Source organism: Calonectris borealis, chromosome 2 (genome assembly GCF_964195595.1).
Source record: "Calonectris borealis chromosome 2, bCalBor7.hap1.2, whole genome shotgun sequence".
Classification (NCBI taxonomy): domain Eukaryota; kingdom Metazoa; phylum Chordata; class Aves; order Procellariiformes; family Procellariidae; genus Calonectris; species Calonectris borealis.
Genome location: NC_134313.1, coordinates 9,723,050 through 9,747,219, shown reverse-complemented (window position 1 = coordinate 9,747,219; position 24,170 = coordinate 9,723,050). Strand labels below are relative to the sequence as shown.

Below are 24,170 nucleotides of genomic sequence, written 5' to 3'. Positions count from 1 at the left end.
GATTCTTACCCTTACGTCTACAAATTTTTCCCACAAATTTGTTCTTTGCATCTTCTCCACCAAAATGAACCAAACTAAATCAGGGTCATCCAGTAAATCAGAGCTTTGCAATACATCTCATCTTCAGCAACACTGTTACATCTCAAGCGAGATGACTGTAGAGTTTTTGAAATAATTGGTGTTTTTTTCTTTGCTTGTTAATAAATGGAAAAAAGCTCAACTAAAAATAAAAAATTCTCCAAGGAAAGTAAATTAATGCTCATTCATCACTGTGAAACTGTAAACCATAAAAGAAATTCTGTTAATGAGTCTTATGATGACATGTTTGCTAGAAAAAGATTGGAATTAAAATCCAGTGATTAAAAACATACAAGTTTTGGCCTCAAGTTCAACATAAATTACAGGCATTTTTGTATATTTGATGTCTCTCCCAACTAGTGAAATTTGGCTGAAACTGGATGACCTGTTCAAAAGTATTTATGAGCGTACCAGCAGACAGTACCAGGTGGACATTCCAGCAGCATGTTCTTTTGTTTTCCCCTTAAGAATCCAGATGGAAAAATAAAAAATAAAATTAAAAAAACCCATTAATTACATACTGCCACTAAGAACTGATTCCAGTAGAATGTAAGTCAGATTTCTAACCTTATGCATTACACTATTTTCTGTAGCACCTCCTGGCTTAGTCAACCAGTGCAATCTTACTTAGCTAAGAGGAGAAAGACACTTGTAGCAGTAAGATTTGCAGTGCTTGAACTACTCAAATAGAAATCACCTATACCTTACATTCCTTATTTCATTATAAAAGATGTATACACCAGAACTTCCTGATTTGTTTTTAATTCTGCTTTGTGAAGTACCCTAGAAATTGCTGCTCCATTCCTTTGCTTCTTCAAATTAATCCATTCTCTGGCTGTATTTCTCAACCTCTCTATATAAAGATCTACAGTAAAAAAAAAAAAAAAACAGAAAGAAAAAGGTATCTCTCATGTATTCCTATGTATCTTTCTTCACTGGAGGAATTCAAGTGTGTGTATATTTACAGTTAGAGACATTTTGAGTTTTATTTAATTTTTTTTCTTTCCCAATGTGTTAAAGGAAGAATAGTCTAAAGCTGAGGGTATGAGACAAGGGTTACTAACTTTATTGAACTGTTACTCTTAAAATTTCTAGTATGACTTCAGAAAAGTCAGTTCCTACCTACATCTGAATTTCACCTATGCAACTGTGGTGAACTCAACTTCTTTACCTCACAGTTGAATTGTGAGGGCAGTGACAGTAAAGACTGGCATACTCAGCTACTACATTAATAGAGGCTTTATAAGTATAATAAATCAATCTGTCAAATTCCTCTCATAGAAACTTGTCTCTTTGAAGGTTTGAAATACAGTTTTGTATAGTCACAGGCTAAATCTCTCTTACGTGGCAGAAGTAATGATAGTATCGTCATGTAATCTAGCTAACAAGAGTTAAAGAGATTTAAAGCACTACATTATATCTTAGCAGATTATATGTCTGACAGCATTTAGCTAAGACATCTGTAGCTGTCAAGTGTAATCACTGTAATGAATGTTCTTCTGTAATCTAAGCAAATTTTTAACATCTGGCTAGTCAGCGACTTTTCAACTAACGAGGTCAAAACTTACTATTTTTAGTAAGAACTGTAATTCAAAAGACTTTTTTCCTACTTCTACTTTTGTGATATATATTCCTGTAATATTTTAACAGCAAAATTTGTATTTTTCCTTCAAAATCTGCAGTAAGCATATTCATAATTACTTAAAACTGCATTGAAATCAAACACAGATTCTTGGAGTTTCGCTATGCCATAGAGTATCTTTAGTTCATCAGCTAGCAGGAAAGGGGACCATTTCACATTATTACTTTCATTACTTCCATGTTCCCCTTATTACTTCTATTTAAACATTTACTGTCTAGCCAAAACTAAAGGCCACACAGATGGCTCTAAGGAAATATATATTCCTAATCCACAAGTTACCAACCCTTGCTGTTTGGCAGAATCTATTTGGAAGAGAGATGATGTCAGTTATCTAATAAAGGAAGATCTAGAAAAAAGCTAAGACATTTCTTTTAATTGATTTCTTGTAATGTTTCTAAAGCTTTAGCTGTACTTCTGTGGGAAAGAACCATTCCTTATGCAAAGCAGAATCATAGAACAGCATCATAGAATAGTTTGAGTTAGAAGGGACCTTTAAAGGTCATCTAGTCCAACCTCCCCTGCCATGGGCAGGGACATCTTCAACTAGATCAGGTTGCTCAGGGCCCCGTCCAACCTGAACTTGAATGTTCCCAGGGATGGGGCATCTACCACCTCTCTGGGCATCCTGTGCCCTTGTTTCACCAGCCTCATTGTAAAAAATTTCTTCCTTATATCTAATCTAAATCTACCCTCTTTTAGTTTAAAACCATTCCCCCTTGTCCCGTTGCAGCAGGTCCTACCAAAAAGTCTGTCCCCATCTTTCTTATAAGCTCCCTTTTAGTATTGAAAAGCTGCAATAAGGTCTCCCCGGAGCCTTCTCTTCTCCAGGCTAAGCAACCCCAACTCTCTCAGCCTTTCTTCATAGGAGAGCTGTTCCACCCCCCTGAACATTTTCATGGCCCTCCTCTGGACCTGCTCCAACAGGTCCATGTCTTTCTTGTGCTGAGGGCCCCAGAGCTGGATGCAGTACTGCAGGTGGGGTCTCACCAGAGCAGAGGAGAGGGGCAGAATCACCTCCCTTGACCTGCTGGCCACACTTCTTTTGATGCAGCCTTGATGATTGACCTTCTGGGCTTGCGAGTGCACATTGCCAGCTCATGTCCCATTTTTCGTCCACCAGTACCCCCAAATCCTTCTCGGCAGGGCTGCTCTTGATCCCTTCATCCCCCAGCCTGTATTGGTACCGGGAGTTGCCCCGACCCAGGTGCAGGACCTTGCACTTGGCCTTGTTGAACTTCACGTGGGCCTACTTCTCGAGCTTGTCCAGGTCCCTCTGGATGGCATCTTGTCCCTCAGGCATGTCAACCGCACCACTCAGCTTGGTGTCATCTGCAAACATGCTGAGGGTGCACTTGATCCCACTGTCTATGTCATTGATGAAGATATTAAACAGTACTGGTCCCAATACGGACCCCTGAGGGACACCACTTGTCACTGATTTCCATCTGGACACTGAGCTGTTGACCACTACCCTCTGGATGCAACCATCCAACCAATTCCTCATCCACTGAACTGTCCACCCATCTCATTCATATCTCTCCAATTTAGAGAGAAGGATGTTGTGGGGGACTGTGTCAAAGGCCTTACAGAGGTCCAGATAGATGACATCCACAGCTCTTCCCTTGTCCTCTGATGTAGTCACTCCGTCATAGAAGGCCACTAGGTTGGTCAGGAAGGACTTGCCTGTGGTGAAGCCATGCTGGCTGTCTCGAACCACCTCCCTGTCCTCCATGTACCTTAGAATAGCTTCTAGGAGGATCTGTTCCATGATCTTCCCAGGCACAGAGGTGAGGCTGACAGGTCGGTAGTTCCCAGGGTCTTCCTTTCGACCCTTTTTAAAAATGTGTGCAACGTTTCCCTTTTTCCAGTCACCAGGGACTTCACCTGATTGCTATGGCTTGTCAAATATCATGGAGAGTAAGTATCCATTATTTGGTTTGGACCTTTTAAAAATATTTTAAATACTCAGTAATCAAGATGGTGCACTGTTGCAATCACTGCTGCCTAAGGAAGGGTGCAGTGCTTGTGGCTCGTTAGGAATCTCAACAAATTCTTGCAGTCGCCCTATCGTCTTCTCATTATGCAGCTCATTCAGGAAAAGAAGTCATGACTGATCTTTATTAAAAATAAGAAATAAAAAGCAGAATTAACGACAACTGACTTGCAGAGCCATTTTGCCAGTGTCCTAAATATTGAGATCAAGAAGAATACCCATGATCCATAATGCTATTTTTTACTAACCGCTTAGCCTTTCCATCAACATGCACCACAATGAAATCAAACAAGGAAACAAATGCAATACTTCAAATATGAACAGATAAACAGCTTACAAACTTTGCTGCTGCTATATCTTATTCTGGTATGAATACCATTGCCTATAGCAAGAGGAAAAGGAAAGATTAAAAGATATATCATAGTATTTGTACTTAGGTCAAGTGTCTATCAACCTTAGTGTCTATCTACAGCAATGGCTAGTAATACTTGCTAAGAGTAAAAACAAAAAATAGTGCATCACTGATATTTGCTTGCTTCTGGCAGTCATTAACTGCAACGTTTCAAGAGCTGGAGTTTACATCTCATTTAATAGGATGGATCTGTGTTATAAAACGTTGCAGAATTGCTTTCTGAACCTATTTATTAGTGCCGTAGTTCAACCTGTATACCAGCAAGCAAATACATTCATGAAAGAGATTCAAAATCATTGCTTTCTAAATGGTTTTCAGACTTGAGTTACATAGCAAGGAGCTCTGCAGAGGCAATTCTCAGTAGGTGATTTAGTTTTAGTATATACCAGTTTAATAATCTGAATGAGCTGATGGAACGAAACTGATCGGCACAAATAAGTGCTTTTTTGGCTCTACTATTGGAGCAGATCACTTTATAAACAGCACCAGACAGGCCATTAGTCTAAAGCTTTTAAACATAATTTTGCTCTATACAAATCAATATTTTCATACTTTCAACAATAACGTAATAAGAAGCATATATTCTGGCATGTGAACAACAAATGGACAAAAAATAAAACTAATGCAAAAGAGAAAAAGGAATTACCTTCTTGCATTTTTTTGCACTGTATTGCAGTCAGAATCTTTAATTGAAGTTGATACTTTTTGCTTAGCCAGAATTATTTCTTTAGCCTAAAATAAAAATAGACAGAAAAAATAAGTCTCATAAAAGTTGATATTTATGCTCACAAGCATTTAAATAATCTCTCAAAAATAGAAAAATTAAGAGAGTCTGAATAAATTTTCTCTTGTGACATTTACTCTTTCTGTTAGACGTTAACACTTCACTCAGCAAGAAACACATACATAAGGCAATTTTAACAAAATGATCTGAATGGAATTATATTCAAATCTATATGAGAATATATATGTATATACAAAATATTCAAATATATACATCTATTTGTATTTAAATATATGCTGTCTTGTTTAGTACCATGCTAATAACGCACATTACTGATTTTCTCTGTAGCTAACTAACTGGTTCATGATGTGCGTTCCACTTGCATTTCAGTTCTGGTGTCCATGTGCTAGTTCAGACACTTTTATTAAAGAATCTGCTGCAGCCTGGACTTCTCCGCACTCTTTATAAAAGGGACGAGTGACCACAAACTCCCTCAGCTCCTTTGCTAAAACAAAATCTCAAGTTCAAAGTCCAAGTGAATTCCGCTTCTCAAAGAAAACATGTCCATCACCATTTTTTGGAAGACATGTTATTGGCAAAAGGGTATCTCATGGCAAAAGGGTATCTCTTTCCCTTCCTAACATCATCATGGGAAAGGGACTCCTTAAGCATTTGAAAGGAAGGAAGAGAACAGGAACTACACCAACCAGTTCATTTTATTGACTATTTCTTAGTGCAATTGATTTTAAAGTAGTCTGTTCCAGATGCCCAGTAAACTTAAAGTCTTCATTCTAAAATCTGCAAGAAATAAGACAGAGCCTGTAGCTTCTGTCGTTCCTTTTTGAAATTCATTGTGAAGGGGCTGATCCCCTTTGTTTCTGTATATACCCTGGTGAAGAAAAGTCTGTTTCTTTGGACCTTCCCTCTCTTCTCAAGAGGACCTCTAGTGTTCTGTTCTTTTAATAATTATTTATTCCTTTGATTCCCTTGAGACTAATGTTCCTTACTTTGCCCTCAGAGCACATCATCAAGGATGATGATGGAATTTGCTGATTCTGCAATCAACAGAAAAGGTTTCCTTGACAAGAAGCGATCCTGGAATTTAGGAAAGGGATAGGATTTGCCTACTAGAACATCTATTATCAATTATCAAATTGACCTAAAAGCTCTTTTGCTCAAAAGATGCCCTCCTACCTCTGTTCAAGAAAAAATGTAAGTGATATACTCTCTAATTTTTCTTGGTTTTGAAAAACAACTCCATATGCAACAATGGTGTGTTGCCTATGGAGCCAAAGCCAGTAGTTGACTGTCCGTATCTTAGTGATGCTGATCAAGTAAGGATAACTGTTCTGGAAAACAGAACTGCCATAGCTTCAACTGTGGCCAAATATAAAACTCAGGGCTCAGTAGAAAGATAACTGTATGAAATTTAAAGCCTGTGATATACAAGAAGACAGACTAAATTAAGATAATGGAGCTTTCTGAAAGTGATGCTATGAAACTATTGCTAATATTTGTGTTAATCAAAAAACAGAAAGGAGAGCTCTTTTAAGATCATTATCAGAGAATTCTAGAAATGGATGTGTTAAATAGAATCGGGAAAGTATTTGAGAAAACAGAATGAATATGTGAAAACATTATTTTTAAGCTGAGTCATCTTTTCAGTCCACATTTTTTTCCCAGAGTAGCTTTCTTCTTCTACAACAAGAATTCCACTGAGTAAGAGAGTTTCCCTGAGAGACATTTATTCTAAAGGATGAATAGATTTCTAGGGTTCCACAGCTATATGTCTCCACATGTCTTTGATGGTAATGAAATATTACTACATTTACCATACCTAGATAAGTGAGAATTATATAATGAAATTCTATCAAATAACCTTTGCACTGACATGCATAATATATATCACTCCTATTTTTAAATTAATTAAGGAATCTAACTCTCATTCATCTTTAAGTTTCTAAATGCTTTTGAAGACCTAGGCAATAAAAAGCTGACGGAATTCATTTGTGACTGCTTATATAATAAAGAATTAATCAAAAAGTCCAAATTCTGCTCTCTGATTCACTAAAATAAGGAAAGTGACGTTTTAAAACATTACACAGAATGCCTCAGAACCCTAAATAAAAACTGCTTGCTAATAACACTGTTTTTTGATGCTGTTTTTCAGACTTTAATTAAAATGCTACTGATGTAATCTACTGAAGACATTTTACAAAATCACTGATCTATTATGCCGGTTTTGGTCAAAGTCTATTAAAGAAACTCAGTTTTTAATTTTTCTGCATCACTGCAGAGATGACACTGCCAGAGCATAGAGGTTTAAGTCTGAAAAGCTTCGTGTCACAACTATTTTCCCCAGAAAATGAAGCATATACAATGTAGTCACTATCAACCCTTACTCATGCAAAATCTCTGTGCAGATGGTTATTACAGTATAAACACAACACTTTAAAAGTGTCACTGTATCCTTTCACTGAATGTTGTGTACTTCAGTTTGTTTTGATGACACTGCCTTAGAAAGACACCCATTCTGCAGTGATTTGCTGTGCAGTAAATAGTACATTTTAAAAAAATGTTTGCAGAAAAGAAGGTGAAAATTATTTGGTTTCTTTTACTTCATGTGGAATTTACCATCTTCAACATCTGTGGTATGGCAAGGTCATCGGAGAGGCAAGGAAAGAGGTTTTGTTTTTTATTTTAAAGGCTAGGGAACTATGAACAGGCTGGAAGATTAATGGTGAAAGGTTTAGTAACCTGATCAGAAACTCACTAAAGCAAGTGAAAAACACTTACTGAATCCAGTTAGCTTTCTGTTCTGTTACTGAGAAGAGAGAGATCTTTTCAGGATAATATTGCAAGATGCACATTATAGAAGACTATTTTTAGATTAATAGAATTTTTAACATTTCAGTTACCGAAGGAATGTGCTAGGCCATTTATCTAGTTGCAAATAATTTTATTTTGATAATAATTGTTTATCAAGAACAAAAAGGTTAAATATAGTGCAATATAGTCATTAGGCTTGTCTTATCACTGACAGCCTGAAGAAGTTGCATGAACTCTGTTCTTCCTATTATCTTACTAAAAGGAATTCATATTAAGTTGATGATCTCAAGTTAGTATTCTCAAACATTGTTGATAACCTCAGCAATAATGTTCTGGAAGAAAAATATCTATTGGCCTTCCAGTTGTTGTTATCCTGTATTCATTATACTTTGCTTCCTAGATTACATCCTATTAATACCAATAAAATTTATATGGATAGAGAGCATCTGAAAAGGATATGTATCCCAAAAATATAACTTGTGCACTCTAATTCAGTCCTGGGGGAAGGAAACAGATTCTGTGACTGTAATATAGAACAAAGAACAATAGGTTTTTATCCGCTGTGGGCAATTGCCGTGAAGTAGCACAAATCCACCTTTGGTCAGCAAATCCATGAAGTTCACAGGATCACAGACTCTCAGAATGGTTGAGGTTGGAAGGGACCTCTGGAGGTCCTCTGGTCCAACCCTCCTGGCTCAAGCAGGGCCACCTAGAACTGGTTTCCCAGGATGATGTCCAGGCAATTCTTGAATATCTCCAAGGATGGAGACTCCACAACCTCCCTGGGCAACCTGTGCCAGTGCTCAGCCACCCTCACAGTAAAAGAGTGTTTCCTGATGTTCAGAGGAAACCACCTGTGTTTCAGTCTGTGCCCATTGCTTCTGGTCCTGTCACTGGGCACCATGGGAAAGAGCCTGGCTCCGTCCTCTTTGCACCTTCCCTTCAGGTATTTATCTGTATTGATAAGATTCCCTCAAGCCTTCTCTTCTCTAGGCTGAACAGTCCCACCTGTCTCAGCCTTTCCTCACAGCAGAGATGCTCCAGTCCCTTAATCATCTTCATGGCCCTTTGCTGGATTCTCTCCAGTATGTCTACGTCTCTCTTGTACTAGGGAGCCCAGCACTGGACACAGTACTCAAAATGTGTCTCACCAGTGCTGAACAGAAGGGAAGGATCGCCTCCCTCATCCTGCTGGCAACACTCCTAAGGCAGCCCAGGATACAATTAGTCTTTTTTGGCAGAAGAGGACATTGCCGGCTTGTGTTCAACTTGGTGTCCACCAAGACTCCCAGGTCCTTTTCTGCAAAGCTGCTTTCCAGGATCCAGGATCCAACTTTTTGGATCCATTGACAATGAAGATATTGGACCATGCAGCACTCCATTCATGCATCTCTCTCTGTGTCCCAGCTACACAAGCAGTTTTTGACCAAACCAAGGCAAAGCTCAGAACATTAACTCAGTTATTCTATAGAGCTTCTCTCTCCTCAGGTCTCACAAATATCTGTGAATCATGATATTCTGAGATGAAGCAGGCTCCAGACCCTCAGGCTAGGTGAAATATGTAGATGTAGCCAAAATATCAAGGTAAGTGAAATGTAGGTGAAATATAAAGTTAATAATGGAATAAAGGCAGTTCTCAATCACAATATGAAGAGACAATACTCATTTTGCTGATTTAGGTATGACCTTCTAGGCAGGCAGCAGATTTGAATATATCCAGCGACTCTTTGAAATATTTACATTTTCTAAGGCACTGATCATCCACAAAGAGACTAGCAAGACGTAGTAACAAAAGCAGGTTATGGGATAGACAACTGATAGTACCTTAAAATATCCAAAAGACAAGTAAATAGTAAACAAAACTGTTCAGAAACATTTGAAAATTACATTATCCAAAATGGCAAATGTCAAGGCCTCAGTTTCAAAGAAATAAATTTAGGAAAGCACAAATTCTCATATGAGTGAATTTTGAACATTAATAAAATATGGATCTTAACCAAATGAGTACAATTTCCAGCATTCTTCAAACTCCTGGTGAAACTGCACACTTGATGCTAGAGTGACAGTTTTTAATGAGATTTAATGAGAGGCTGCCCATGTAGGGAAAGACAGATGGTATAGGACTGGAGCGTAGAAGATAACATAGAAGGTATAGAACCACAAATGGAAAAAACCAAAAGCTGAAAAATAACTTTTTAGTTACAGTTACTAGTTACATAGTCTTAGAATTAAATCAGAGCACAAAGAGAAAGAAATGACTCCGAATAGCAGCTGAAGGTTCCTCCGTCAGAAGAAAATGCTGTAATTGATACACCCTGGCAGATTCATATGTAGCACCATGTCCCACTGCTCCTACACAGCAGAGAAATTTACTAGAGGCCAGAAGGGTAGGGCTAGAGCACCAAGAGTTTCTTTTTTTCCTATAATTATCCTTGGGCAGGTTTACCCTCTTTCTGAAAGCCAAAAATATATCATGTAGGCTTAGAGGCCTTAAAAGCAGCCCAACTCTCCAAAGATGTAATGGCAGGAAAGCATGATGCTGATTAACCTCTTCCACAGCTCCCAGAACCCCACCATATAATCCATTCTCATCTCCAGAACTCTTCCTTCCTAAAACTTCCAGCTCCCTGTCTGCTCCAAGCCCTTCAATCCATCTCTGCTCTTCCTGCAGGTCCAAGAACCCAGTCTTGCATCAGACGACATCAAGTACCACCTTAAATGCCTTCCTGTTTCTGCCAGCATCCTACCCATTATGCTGCACACCTGAAGATACCTCTGCCACTCAGATTCCCTCTGTCCCTTGTCTTCTATTCTGGTTCACGCTGCTGCATCTTCCCTGTATTTAAGCTCTAATGCCCCCTAAGCTTCCACTAACTGCTGGCTGGCCACCCATTACCTCTCTCAATGCCTACTTCAGTAAGATGAGTTGACCCCTATGTCTTCGACTGTTCCTCATTACTGGTCATTCCTTTTCTATTCTCTAATTTTTTGGCAGATGTGTGGGAATGGGTAGGAGATGTCCTGATTCCACCTTTGATTCTACCTCATCTATTCATTATGTCATCCTCCAAATGAAAATACCATTTACATATTCAGGGTACAAGCTACACTTACTGAAACCATAGGAAGTCATACAGTGGGGAGGAAATAAAGTGGACATACCTATCAGTTTGCTCTCATTTACACTGCAAGAACTGGGCTGGGCAGGGAAGAAAGAGAATACAAAACCCACTTTAAGCCAATTTGCTTTTACTTGCCAGCAGAACTCTCAACTGACTTGAATCCTGATAAGCCTGACACCATACAAGCAAACATCAGAGCACAGGGGAGATAGGAGAGCACAAAGTTAGGAATATTAGGGGAATATGACTTCTACCCAGGCTTCTTTAAGTACTGTGCAGCATTTTTCAGTTGAAACACCATGTTGCCACAACCCTTTTGCTCTGTGGTAACATATACTTGGTATAGCTGGTCGGTGGACCCTTTTCAGCCAGGGAGAACATGAAGGGAAAATGAATTAAGAAACTCTTGTTCTGATCACCTGAGATATGAGAGTAGTACATCATCCCTGTCCTTGAACCAAAACATAATCTTCATACATATGTGTGCCACACAAATTTTGAAAATTTGATTTGTTTTTACTATTTCATAGGTGGAAAAAGAAAGTAAGTTGCTTATTTTCAGTTATTTAAAAAATCCATCTTTTTACACCTTTGCACAATACTGCATGTTTTGCAGAGTCTCTTTTCATATATAAAAAGCTGGTTTTGTTGACAATAAAGGAAATACAAATAGTTCTATTAATACTGATTTTCATAATGTTTCTTTAAAGGGCTCTTAAATCCTAAGGCTTGGCTCTATGATTAAATTGTCTTTCTGGAATGTTCCTTCTTCGGAAAATATGTCCTGATGGGAAAGACTAGACTGAATAACTTTAGCTAGCCAGATGTTACCTGTAACTCAGAAACATTCCCAAAGGACTCACAACATTTTAAGTATCTTTGTATGATGCCTCCTCAGATTATTTTACATACCTTTGGCATGCTGACAACTAAATGACCAGTTGTTTGTGATCTTTTAGCAGAACTGCTGTCTGGCTTCACTTCCTCAGGGAGCACAAGCTGAAATGGCTATGAGAAAATATAAGATTGAAGTATATCATGCTAAAATATTTCTTTTTTTTTTTTTTGACCTGGACAGAACACATGCAGAAACATCACTATCACATCCTTTGATCTTAAGGACAGTATAGATCTAAATCCGCTCACTTTACATGTAGTATTAATCCTAATAAATGATTAGCATGCTAAACAGCTTTGACTTACAAGTATAGTCATATGTATATTCCTGAATTCCTGTCATTCCTGAAGTGACATTTCTAAAGGAGGTTATAAAGTTATGCTTGACTTATATTAGCAATTAAATAAGAAAGAATAACCAGTCTATTTTAGACATAAAGTAATTCTGAAGTTTTGTTTATGCAGTTGGTACAGTTAAAAATAGGGATTTTAGTTTACTGTTTAAGTACTTTGAATTTTTAAAAAAATTGATGATAAAATTAAAACCACTGAGAAGAGAGAAAACTGGAATGACATTTTAAATGCCCTTTCAAAAGAATATACATCCATTTGTTTCTGTCAGTTATAAATTCCAGATTGTGAAATTGCTAAATTCTAGCCTAGGGCAACTAGCAAGCTCTCTTCTTTAGTGAATTATGATACACTGGGGGGGGGGAATAAGAAGAGAGAAGGAGAGAAAGAGAGAGTGAAATTTCATTTCAGGCTTTGCACATCTTCTGGTTAGGACTTCCACAGTTTATGTGTGGTCCAACATAATGCAAGTATGAAAGAATATTTTTTCTGCATAGGTGCACACAGTTGGTAATTTATAAAAGTCAGATCCAGAGTCCACTGAATAACTATGGTAAGCATTAACTCTTGATTTGAAATGAATGTAGTAAGAAAACACTAACCTTTCCCTTCACCAGTACTTGTATGTAAGTTGGCTGGACATCAACATCAAGTAGAGAAGTGTCCAAATGTCTTCAGAATAAAATATAAATAAATGAATCAATCTACAATACAGTCCAGTAAATAAGCATTGCAGACCATATAGCTCTTTAATGATGATTTCACAGTTTATAAACTACAAATTTCAATTAGGATTTAATATCTTTGGAATAAAAACATGATCCTCCTGTGTGTTCACAGAATGTAAGTTAAAATAATGTCTAAATCCTGTCAAGTGCACCACATCAGCTATTGTATAACTGCAAGAATTCAAAATCTTTGTAGAAAATGAAAAGGTCTTTCTTCTATTAGTTTAGTGCTTTACATTAATATGAAAATTAATCTATTTGCTCTTTAAAATTGTAAAACTAATTTGCTACTTTTCTTTCTGAAGGCTTAACTAGTAAATTTATAATAAAAGTCATTTTTTTTTGCACAGAATTTGCTGGAAAACAATGAACAGAAATACTTTATATTCCCAGAAAACACAGTACTTTTAAATTTCAGTACTGTCAGACAAAATTTATGACCTGTAAAGGCTCCACTTTAACATCTGCTCTTCATCATGTGACATATACACTTATGTTCCCGTGACCTACTAGTGAATGCACAAGTACGTATTCCCTATTTCCCTTCTTTTATAACGTTACTTCTCAGGTGAATTTTTCAAACTTTTTAGTTTGCATTTCTTACAAATGAGCACAGAATATTACAACATATCCAACATTTTACTGCACGTGAACAGATTTTCTGAGGCTCCAAAAAAACCTAATTTTTATAATTCAGAAACATGGAGCAAGCCTCACTTGAGGGAAATTAATAAGCTTTAGGGGAAGAACACCTGGCTTGAATAGTGTTTCTGTGCTATAAAACTAGTTCAAGCTTTACTCTAACAAGTTCCTATTACGGATAAATAAGCTTGTGGGTTTCCAACCCCTTCCTGAACCGTGGGCAAGGCCTCTGTACTGCTTGGTAGTATATACTATCAAATAGTTATCAGGTTTCCTTGTCATATTTTGGCCTGGTTCAATCAAATTTCTTCCAGGCAATGCCCTGGCACAGTTCAGGAAATGGCACGGGCCATGGACTCTTTCCCGTAAGCAAGGAAAGTAGGACAAGGCTACCCTACTCTGTCTTGGGGAGGAGAAGAATTTAAGTAGAAGGACATGAACTGTACTAGAGCACTTCTAGGGCCAGAGAACGGGCACAAAAACCATTCCCTACAAACCTAATCTGCAAATGAAGGATGGAAAAGATTTTACATAAGTATAAAAGCCCAGGTGTGGAGGAAACCTGCCTGTGGACTGCAGAAAACATCAATTCCAAAAAGGACTATTAGACACAGTCCTCATTGAGGAGTAACAAAACAGTCCAAAGGGTCTTTGGTTTATTCAGCTTCATTTCTTTGGCACAGGCTTCAAGATTGATTCCATTATCCCCTATGTTATTTGTTTTAATCTTGAAAAGTCCGCATTACAGAGAGGAGTGTATTTGAAACACTGTGTATTAAAACTTAAGAATGGCAAAAATTAAGAGAAAACAAAAAAAATTCTGACCTGTAAACAGCAAGATCCAAGATGATCTGGTTGTTTTCTTCATCATCTTTCAAAGAGAAATGAAGCCTAATAATAATGACAAGAAACACGTCCAGGATAAATACAATTGCAGTGAATAAGCAAACATTACAGCATACTTCAAATTCAACTGCTAGCAATATTAGATGACTACAAACACCATTTAGACAATACGTCACGTGACCATTTTAGAAATAGTTGCAATTTTCCTCATGAACAGAAAAAAATACTGAAATTTGAACCAAAGTAATTCTTACATTTATTTTCTGTTCTCCCCACCCACCCACAAGAAACAACAACAAAAAAAAATACTGATGGAAGTCAGTTAAAATTAAGATCAGTCTGTCAATGCAGAAAGAGAGACATCTGCTGGTGAAATGTCTGCTCTATTAACATCTGCATAGAAAAAACAGTTCATGAAAAGCATGAAAAGCCTGGAACTAGGTAATTCTAACCTTATCATATGTTAAAAAAAAAATTGCAGCTTTGTTCATAGCAATTAATTTGCCTAGAGTATAAATATCTGCCTGTGCATTTCCAAAATAAAACATGATTTGCACAATATCCTTGATTCTACAAGCTCTATAATATTTATTGAAGATGAGACTGTAGATTGTATTAGCTGTGTGTTTGTGATCTGCTGGCTGAGTTCTTAAAATTGTGAAAGAATCATATCAGTTATAAATTGAAAACAACATCTATTACTAAAACTGTAAGGAGATCTAATCTAGACTTCCAAGTTCTGTTCATATACTCAAATATTTCCCATGTATTAAAGTAGAGAAAAAACAGAATAATACCCACCTATAAGTGAGAAGTTTTTTATAAATTAGTTATTAGTATAAAATGAGACGGTTTTGCTTAACGTAATTTATTTGGAATATTTCAGTGACATTAAAATACTTAGCTTGTTTGGGTTCAGGTAACAGAAATAAGCTCAAATGTTAAGAGTTTAGATGATACATTTTTTCAGCAATAAAAATGTGTGCCAGATATACTTCTTAACTCTTTGCTCTCCTGTATCCTGACACAGTCAACCGCAAAGAAAGCTTATGGAGCTTTTAGTTTATGGGTATTTTTTAATGGAAAACTGCAGAGAATACGAAACAGCTTTGCTTCCTGTTCATACTTTTTTCTCTTACTGCATCACAAATTTTGAGAATTCATTAAAACATGAAGGGTGAAAAAGAGAAAAGAACTGTAAAATTTTCTAGGGAGTAGCTTAATCAGAATTGAGGAAAAGAAATAGTCTGTTCTCAGCAGCATGCAGCCATTCTTCTTCCTAACCTTCCAAAAGAACATCAGAGAAGCTTGGACATTGCCATGGGCATTAGACTTTCACATTGAAGCAAAAACTTTGGAGAACACCATCTGTCTACTTGTATCTCTTTATTTATGTCTCTCCAATACACTGCCAGATTGCATTGAAGAGCTGTGATATTCTTGTTGAAACCATGACAAAAACTGCTCGTTGATCTGGCTTTACGTGGGCACATGCACAGACTAAATTCTAATCCAGAAAACTTGGATGACACACACAGGACTGCTACTAACAGTGAGCTCTAGGGGACTGTATTTCTTCTGAAAAGATGGCTAGAGCTTTATTCTAAATGTCTCTGCTTTTTAGAGGCATAATCAAATTCTATTAACACAAGATTTAAACTATTTTAAACTTTTCTTCTTTGAACTAGAAAATTATTTAAATTTTTTTTTCAGTCACCACATTTTTACAAAAAAAGTACATCAATACAATGGGAAGTATCTTCTGGTACAGATGGAAAAACTTGAACTCTTCTGGCACTACCTTTAATTTTCCCTATACCACTGAAAATTATGCACTGATCCTATAATGTAGGTTTTCAAATTCCTTGAATTTGCATGGATTTATAAATTTCCAGGATTTAGAAAGCATTCTTCATGCTAATGATAAGCATGTTCTTAGCTTTGATTTTGCAGCTAAATCAGTCTTAAGATGGAAAAACTTGTTCAGAGGACAGCAAACAGGTAAGTGGCCCTTCATAGGCCACATTTTGATCACAGTCTCCTGTAGGAGGCTCTTTGGGGAGCTGTTTATAAGGAAACAATGTTTGTACTCTGTGTCTCCTGTTTTTCCTTAGAAAAGGAAGGTTTGGTTCAAGTGAAACCAATGATAACGTATGGCTGATATCCCTGGAAACTCAAAACACTTGAATACCCAGGTGCCTTTGTCAATGGTAAAATAAAAGGGACTTCCCCGTATCACCAGCCTCTGTTGCTAGAGACCTCATTCAGTGTCAAAGGACCTTGTGCCATAGAAATGAATTACATATCCTTCCCAATTCTGCCAGTTTTACATCTGCCATCAGAGGACAGAATGATTTTGTCCAGAAATATTACTTGGATGTATTTTTCTACATTTAAAGTGGCTACTCATACACATTTATCTTCAATAGTCAAACCAGTTAAACTTTTTTCCACTATTGGCAAGATGCTCAAAGAAAGAGAGCCTTACCATAGAAGGGAAAAGAGTAAAACGTCTTACATCTTTTACAGAAAAACAAGTTCTTCAATCATCAAAGACCAAGATGTTAAATAAACAACCTTCAACACTTTACTTGCTGAAAACTAATTCTTTTTCCAGCATCAGAATATAATTTTAGAAGTCAGTTTCCCCACCAGCAATATAATACCGCAACAAGAATTTGTCAGCCCTCTTATTTTTGTATTGTCACATATCTTGAAATAGTTGCCCAAATCACTATAAAGAGGTTAGCCTGTTTAACCTCTTAACCTTACATACTTAGGCACATTCACATTCAGAACTTTTCCTTCTGCAGTGACCAGCGTCTGAAGAGGCTTCTCTCTCTTTTTTGATTCCCTTAACAAAACAGAAAGAAAAATGGTTTATAATTTCACATTCTAATATTTTATGTTTAATAGCAAAAAAGAAAGAAGAAGACGGCAAAAGGTAAGAATCATAGAATAGTTTGGGTTGGAAGGGACCTTTAAAGGTCATCTAGTCCAACCCCCCTGCAATGAGCAGGGACACCTTCAACTAGATCAGGTTGCTCAGAGCCCCGTCCAACATGACCTTGAATGTTTCCAGGGATGGGGCATCTACCACCCCTCTGGGCAACCTGTGCCAGTGTTTCACCACCCTCACTGTAAAAAATCTCTTCCTTATATCTAGTCTAAATCTAACCTCTTTTAGTTTAAAACCAATCCTCCTCGTCCTCTCACAACAGGCCCCGCTAAAAAGTTTGTCCCCATTATCTGGTATTTGATATTAAGGATGTTAAGGATGTTAAGGATGTTAAGGATACAACTTATTTCAGGAACAAACCCAGTTATATCAAATGTCCAATCGCACATTAAAAGCATCATCTAAAGATGAGCAAATGCTTTGTAATATCACGTCTGACATTGATAATAACTTCTTCTGCATGTCACAATGTCCATTATCGAAGAGTAATATATCAAATTTATCTGGTGTATCTTAAGAAATTGGTGGATTGCTTAAACATATGGGACGTTTTTCTATTTATGAATGGTCATACTAATCATGAGGTATCATTACCGTTAACTGATTTGATGTGTGTGCAAGCAATTCTAAAGAAATTTTTTATTCATGCTAACTTAATTACTTCTACTGAACGAATGCTTGGCATACCTCTAAATAGCATGTCTGTCAGTCACTATTCTGCACTAGTAAAAAGAATTTTAATGGTCAAACGATTACAAGCAGCAGGAAACAGGATACAGTATGATCAAAGCGCATACAAATAGATTATTTGTTGATGCAGCTATTACATTTTTTGATGTGTGCTTCCTTCAAAAAATACAATACATATTACTGATGAAGACTTTAGTCTTCACTATCCATGTCCAACTATCAGCAATTAAACTATATATGACTTCCATTTAGTGCAATAAACAAGCTACCTTAAATTTATCTGTCAAAACAAAGCAGATCACTCTAAGATCATTAAGCCTTGTAGTACTGGTATTTTCCTGTATAAATGTTAGATCATGAGCAAGGAGAGGAAGAGTGAAGAATCTTGGGAACATGAAAAGGAAAAATCTGCTTGCATCTGGGTAAAAAATGGCTATGTTTTCTTTAAAAATACAACACTCTAATTGTCACTGTGCATTAATCCACTCTTCAGCTGGTTGATATAGTGTGTATGGCTACTTCAGCTGGCATACTAAAAAAAAAAACCATTCCTCAAAAAGACAACAGCAATACATTGCTTTTTGTGTTCCCAAACCAGTTTCTTACAATAAATTCAAAATTAAGAGAATACTAAAGGTAAACCACTAATGAGGGAAATTATGTAAATTTTAAACCACCTTGGGGAAAAAAAGCATAAAAAAAGATTTGGTCTATAAATACAATGGATTTGAAGAAGAAATAAAAACATTCAAGTGGAGGTACTGCAATGACTACATAAAAACAACTTCTGTTTAAGAAAGATTCACAACTATCCATGTGTTAAATACTATTTTATGGTATAAATCAGCACTTTAATGTGGGATTCATGGGCTAGCAGTTTCTACACCTGAATCCCTACTCTTGACACTTAAATGCAAAGTGAACAAACCACCACTCTGTTCTAAAGATGCAGTTCTCAGAAATGCTTCAGGAAATTATATCCTACCGCCTCTTAGCTGTTAATAATCTGTTTCTAGATGAAATCTGTCTGCTCATGTGAACCACTTTAAGGCAAATTCAGTCATGTTATAATCATTAAAGTTTAAGATAACTTGTTTAACTTTGTGCTGAGATGAGCTGAAAGGCCTTGTTCTAGCAACGAGCAGCTAAAGGAGATCCTGTGTACCTTCCACCTGCAACTGATTTTACACTTGTCTGAATTTTCTTCGAATGAAACTGCAAGTATTCACTCATTTGGCAATAGCCAAAGGTGCTCAGTTTATTATCAACTGTCCAACTATACCCCAGCTGGCAAATTTAACATGTACTAACATGTCATAGATACGTTCAAATTTAGCATTGGTCTGATGGAGTTCATGTCAATTTTATACTAAAATAAACATCCTTTTATACGGAGTAACTTATATTAAAGTTACATTTCAGCTCCTGTCCACCAGCAAGGATGATTTGAAGTCAGGGGCACTTCTCTGTTCTCACTTTTCTCATGCTACCTAACAAAAATCTCACCACCAAAACAAAATGAACTGTGAAAGGATTTTTAATTCATTTAAATGTTTTGGAAATCTAGAAAAATCCAGAAAGGAATTATTCTATCTCTATTATAACGCTGTTTGGACTCTTCTTGAATATTTAGAGGCAAGCATTTGGAACACATTTGGTTTTGACTAGAGCAAAGCATTCCCAAACACAGCAAAATTCTAACGAGCTAGAATCTGGGTTTTACAGTAGTTCTTCTGGGAAAGTGCTAGACCTTGAATTAATAAAAACAGGTTACGCAGATTTCCAGATTTCTTGGAGAGTTCCCTAGGATTGACTTTTTCAAGACTTAGGCTTGATAAATTTTTTAAAAAGCATGCCCTTAAAAAGAACAGCTAGAAAAAATCTCTGGCACAAATGCTGTTATATAAGCAAAAAAAAAAAAAAAGAAAAAAATAGGAAAAAAAGGACATTGCTTACAATGTTTGTGGAACTGATAAGCCAGCACCAATAAAATAACTTTTTTTGCTAGTATCTGCATTAATTTTCCATGGTCAGCAAAACCAGTGGCAACTTTAGAAAGTTTTAAAGGTTTTTCAGGGATAAGACATCTTCAGATTCACCATGCCAAATAGCACAGATAACATGAAGAATATTATTACTATATCAAAATATCTTTGATAAAGTATGTGAAAAAATTTCTAAGTCACATAGAAAAGGTGCCTGAAATGCCACTTGTGCAAAAATTTTGTAGCATGGCCTGTAGGGCATTTATATAATGCAACCTGCACTCCGGATAAATGCTTTTAGCAAGAATATTAAACATGCTAGCTGATAGAAAAGTGAAACTTCTAAAGTCCATAAATTGGAGTTGAAAAGAAAAATTATATTTAAAAACCCTATTTGAAGAAAAACAAGATAAAGGGTATCATAAATAAATTTTAGAAAATGAAACATACAAAATTAACAATCTGAATATTTTATTTAGATTTTATAAGCATATTTGCACAGGCAACATGGATTTAAGCTGCCAGTTCTCAGTAATATTTAATGTGAGGCAGTCGCCTACATCTACTCTGTACCTTTGAAAATTTTCCCTTCCTTAATTAATAGAACATATTAAAACAAAACCATACCTTATATTGTCTTTAGCTCTCCGTTTTTCTTCAATATATCTGTGAGTTTCTAATCTAGATTCTGGAGTATATGGTGTAGGCTCCTCCCAAAATCTTCTGTCTTCTTCATCATCTTCAATTGTTCTCCACTTTTCTTGTTCTTTGTCTCCTTCTGCCTGACGGTTTTCTTTGTTCTGCAGGGAGTCTGGGCTACACAAGATCGCATGGAACATTATCCCAATGAAATGAAGGAAGAGTACTTGCTAATGAATTCCTGCAATAATTTTTTTTAACCCAATACTAATAGCTGTATAATTCCTACCAAGAACAGTGTCTTATAGATTGGGACAATGTTCTCTGCTCTGCTTCTTTCATCAATCAACAAAACATATTTTGACATAATATTTTTCATTTACTGAACAAAGAAGTGATACTATGGTTATGCCTAATCCTCTGAAAACCCTGATAGATAGTTCAACAGGTTTAATTTCAGGAGCAGAAGTTTCAGATACCCTCACAACTTTCAGGTGAAAGAAAATCTTCAGTCTGTGTGATGTTTAAGTATTCCCAACATCAGGCAGCAGAAGATTAGAAATTTATAGGGTAGCAACATTTTACTTAGGCATCTCGTCAAATGCCATCTTAGAACCTGAATCATTTTTTCCCCTAGCCCTAAGCCTCTGTAATCTTCATAAATTCTTTATCAATATAGAGAGAAAACTGAATTTATGACACAGCTGTGATCTATGAGGACAAAGTTCCATAGCCAGCTTCATGAAACTTAGTCTCTATTAGATTAAAAATAAGATGGATGGCAGGTGCAGTGGAAGATGACTCCAGACAAAAATCTTTCTCCTATCATGATATTAGGTGGAAGAAGTATAGAAATCAATATTCCATAGCCTTTTACATCTCAAAAGATCTGCAATACTCTGTTTCAGTCTTCATATATAATAACTCTAAAGCAAAAGTAATTATAGGTGAACTTCTGCTTTCTCTGGAACCCCTGCATTACCTCAAATAACAATATCCAGCTCTTCTCCTGAAAGAAGCTATCAATTACACTATTTTGGCACCCAGACAATTTAGCTTGGAGTTTTGGGACAAAAATTCTACTGTACTGTCTGCAGGTCAGTAATTAATTATGTTTGTAATTAATTATATTTTTCATTAGAGGTAACATGCATGAGGAGAAATAATTCTGCTAGAATCAACAATACAGACAAACAGAGATATTTAAGTGGAATTATATAAACTATTTAATGAGGAGAAAAAAATTCTTAATGAAGAAAGAGAAGAATTATGTTTACTCACAAACCGTTTTTGCTTACTGTTACCTGTCAAATCCAAGCTTAGATTCCATCTGTTTTTGTTTCTTGTCCTTTCTTTCTTGCATCCTTCTTTGAGCCTCTTCTTTTTCTCTGACCCTTTTGAGAAAGTAAGCTTGTTCCTGTTCTCTGATTTTCTGTTTCACTTCTGGATAGTTCTGAAGTGCTTGAATCCTCTCTGAACGTTCTATTTCTTTACTATCCAAATACTTCCCAAAGAGAAAAAAATCAATACAGATATGTGAGAAATTTTAAAAATATTCAAACCAATAAATCCATTAAAATGTAGGTTAATTTTGATAGATTACTTTCTGTATAAAATTAAAAATATGCCTTTCAAACTTCTATAGCACTATGTAAGTTATACTATATTAAAAAGAATTAACAATAAGTTGCTATTCAGATCTGAAAATGGTTTTGTGTGTCTGAGAGCTCCTTTTTGCATTTTCCAGGAATTTCAGTTAGTCTTATTAGACTATGTAGTAGAGAGAGTCCCTTCAGCCATTTCTGATATTTGTCTGACCTCCAGCTCATGAAACTATTACAAAATTATTTCTTTTGATGTGTTAGTTTATTGCCAACTAAGGGAGCTGAATCTACTCTTAATGAGTTAAGTAAGCATCTGTGTTTCTCCAAGGGAAATTTGTGGGACTGCCTGTTTCCGTGGCAGGAAATCATTACATCAGTACATCATTGCACAAAGCCTCAATCTCAAAGTATTTATTTACAGTCGATGCGATATAGTGCATTTTTACATCAATTTCTGTCTTTCTACTGCCTTACACTGTTGGTTTGGTACATATTGTTGGTATGGTACCAACAACCTGGTAAGTTTCTGCAATCATGAAAATAATTTTAAAATGCATTGTATATGTAAAAAAAAAAGAGAAAAAAAGCCATAAGTGTAGAGTGTATTTATTTTTTCAGAACTTTGTTTAAGGATCTCCAATGAAAATGTCAGAAAAATTAACAAATGCATGTGGTTTAGTCAAAACAGAACCAATTTATTATCACATTATTTACTGTAGATACTTATTCTTCAGAATAGAATTTAATTTCCTGTGGATGGTATGAAAAATGCTCCTAGATTTCCTACCACAGGCATTCACTTTGTTTGGTATTAGTATGTTCAGTCAACAATGCTGGTTCTTGATTTGGATATAAATTTAATTTTAAAAATCTTACTTTTAATTGATGAAGAGTTGCCACCACAAATTGTCTATAACCTTCAAATTCGGTACATGGGTTACCCACTAGAAACAGTTCCTTCAGATGTATATTATATTTTAGGGCTTCAATACTGGAGAGTTCACCAATGAAATTTGCTGTCAGGTCAAGTTTCTTCAGTTCTTCACAGCCTGTTTGAAAAAAACTTAATTCAATTTGTCTATAACGTAAATATACACGACATACACATACATAAAAACACATAGACGTGTGCACACACTTGGATATAAAGCTGTCTGCATTTGTTGTCTGTATAATAATTTCATCCTGTCAGGATACACCTTTTCCAAGCCACAAGTGAAAGAGTGACTCACAGCTTAAGTTTATGAGATCATAATATTTATAGAAAAAAAAAAAATCTCAATAAAATACAAAATATAAAAACTTATTATTGGTTTTATCACCATCAAAACTTTGTGGCCAGTGCTTGTATACCAGATGAGCTATTAAATATTTCATTTCCGGATAAGCTGGATTGATTAATTGTCTGATTAACAGTCTGATTGCCTTGGTACCCCTCCTCAGCTGAGTCTTCACCATATGGCTAAAAGAGTGTCTAATTGCTTCAGAAGAGCAGGATCAATTAGGGTTTTCATTTCTGCGTACTGTTAATCTTAGCTAACATTATTCAAGTGTAAAGATAAGGTTTTCTAAAAATTCATTCCAAGTCAAGATGAGGTTTTCCACTCTATGGACTCAGCTATCATTGTGAATACTTTATCACTGGTTAAATTGCAAATACCGGTGAGAAAATATTGTTAACCAAAACAATTCATTATAGACAGAAACTCTAAATTAGCTAACAAAATGCTCTTGGAAATCCAGATCCAGCCTCTCCTTTTATCATAGTCTGTCCATGAATCATAACCTTGACTCTAAGAGTAAAAAAGTTTAGTTAAGAGCAAGCTCAACTTCGGTGCTCATCATTGTAATCACTTCTTTTCCTTTGCAGGTCTATTTGGCAAGTATTTTATGCTTAATGGAGCTGAAAGAAAATAAACAACTCAAAATGATTTATTAGAGGATTTAAATAACCCAAATTTTTGCAAGGCTCACTCCCAAAGGTTCTGACTCCTAAGTAAATGACAAATCACAATAATAAATAATGCAG

At 36.1% G+C, this 24,170-nt stretch overlaps 1 protein-coding gene across 3 annotated transcripts in view; it reads right to left on the bottom strand.

Moving 5' to 3' along the window:
- Positions 1–24,170, bottom strand: part of LOC142078517 (dynein axonemal assembly factor 11-like) — a 53,067-nt gene that overhangs the window by 5,773 nt on the left and 23,124 nt on the right. For all 3 annotated transcript variants that reach the window (XM_075141142.1, XM_075141141.1, XM_075141140.1), the window contains 8 exons: positions 23,018–23,190; positions 21,842–22,041; positions 20,526–20,714; positions 17,041–17,118; positions 14,244–14,309; positions 12,651–12,720; positions 11,713–11,808; positions 4,772–4,857 (listed from right to left, as the gene is read on the bottom strand). In XM_075141142.1, coding sequence (XP_074997243.1) covers positions 4,772–4,857; positions 11,713–11,808; positions 12,651–12,720; positions 14,244–14,309; positions 17,041–17,118; positions 20,526–20,714; positions 21,842–22,041; positions 23,018–23,190 — 958 coding nt within the window. The remainder of the gene's footprint in view (positions 1–4,771; positions 4,858–11,712; positions 11,809–12,650; positions 12,721–14,243; positions 14,310–17,040; positions 17,119–20,525; positions 20,715–21,841; positions 22,042–23,017; positions 23,191–24,170) is intronic.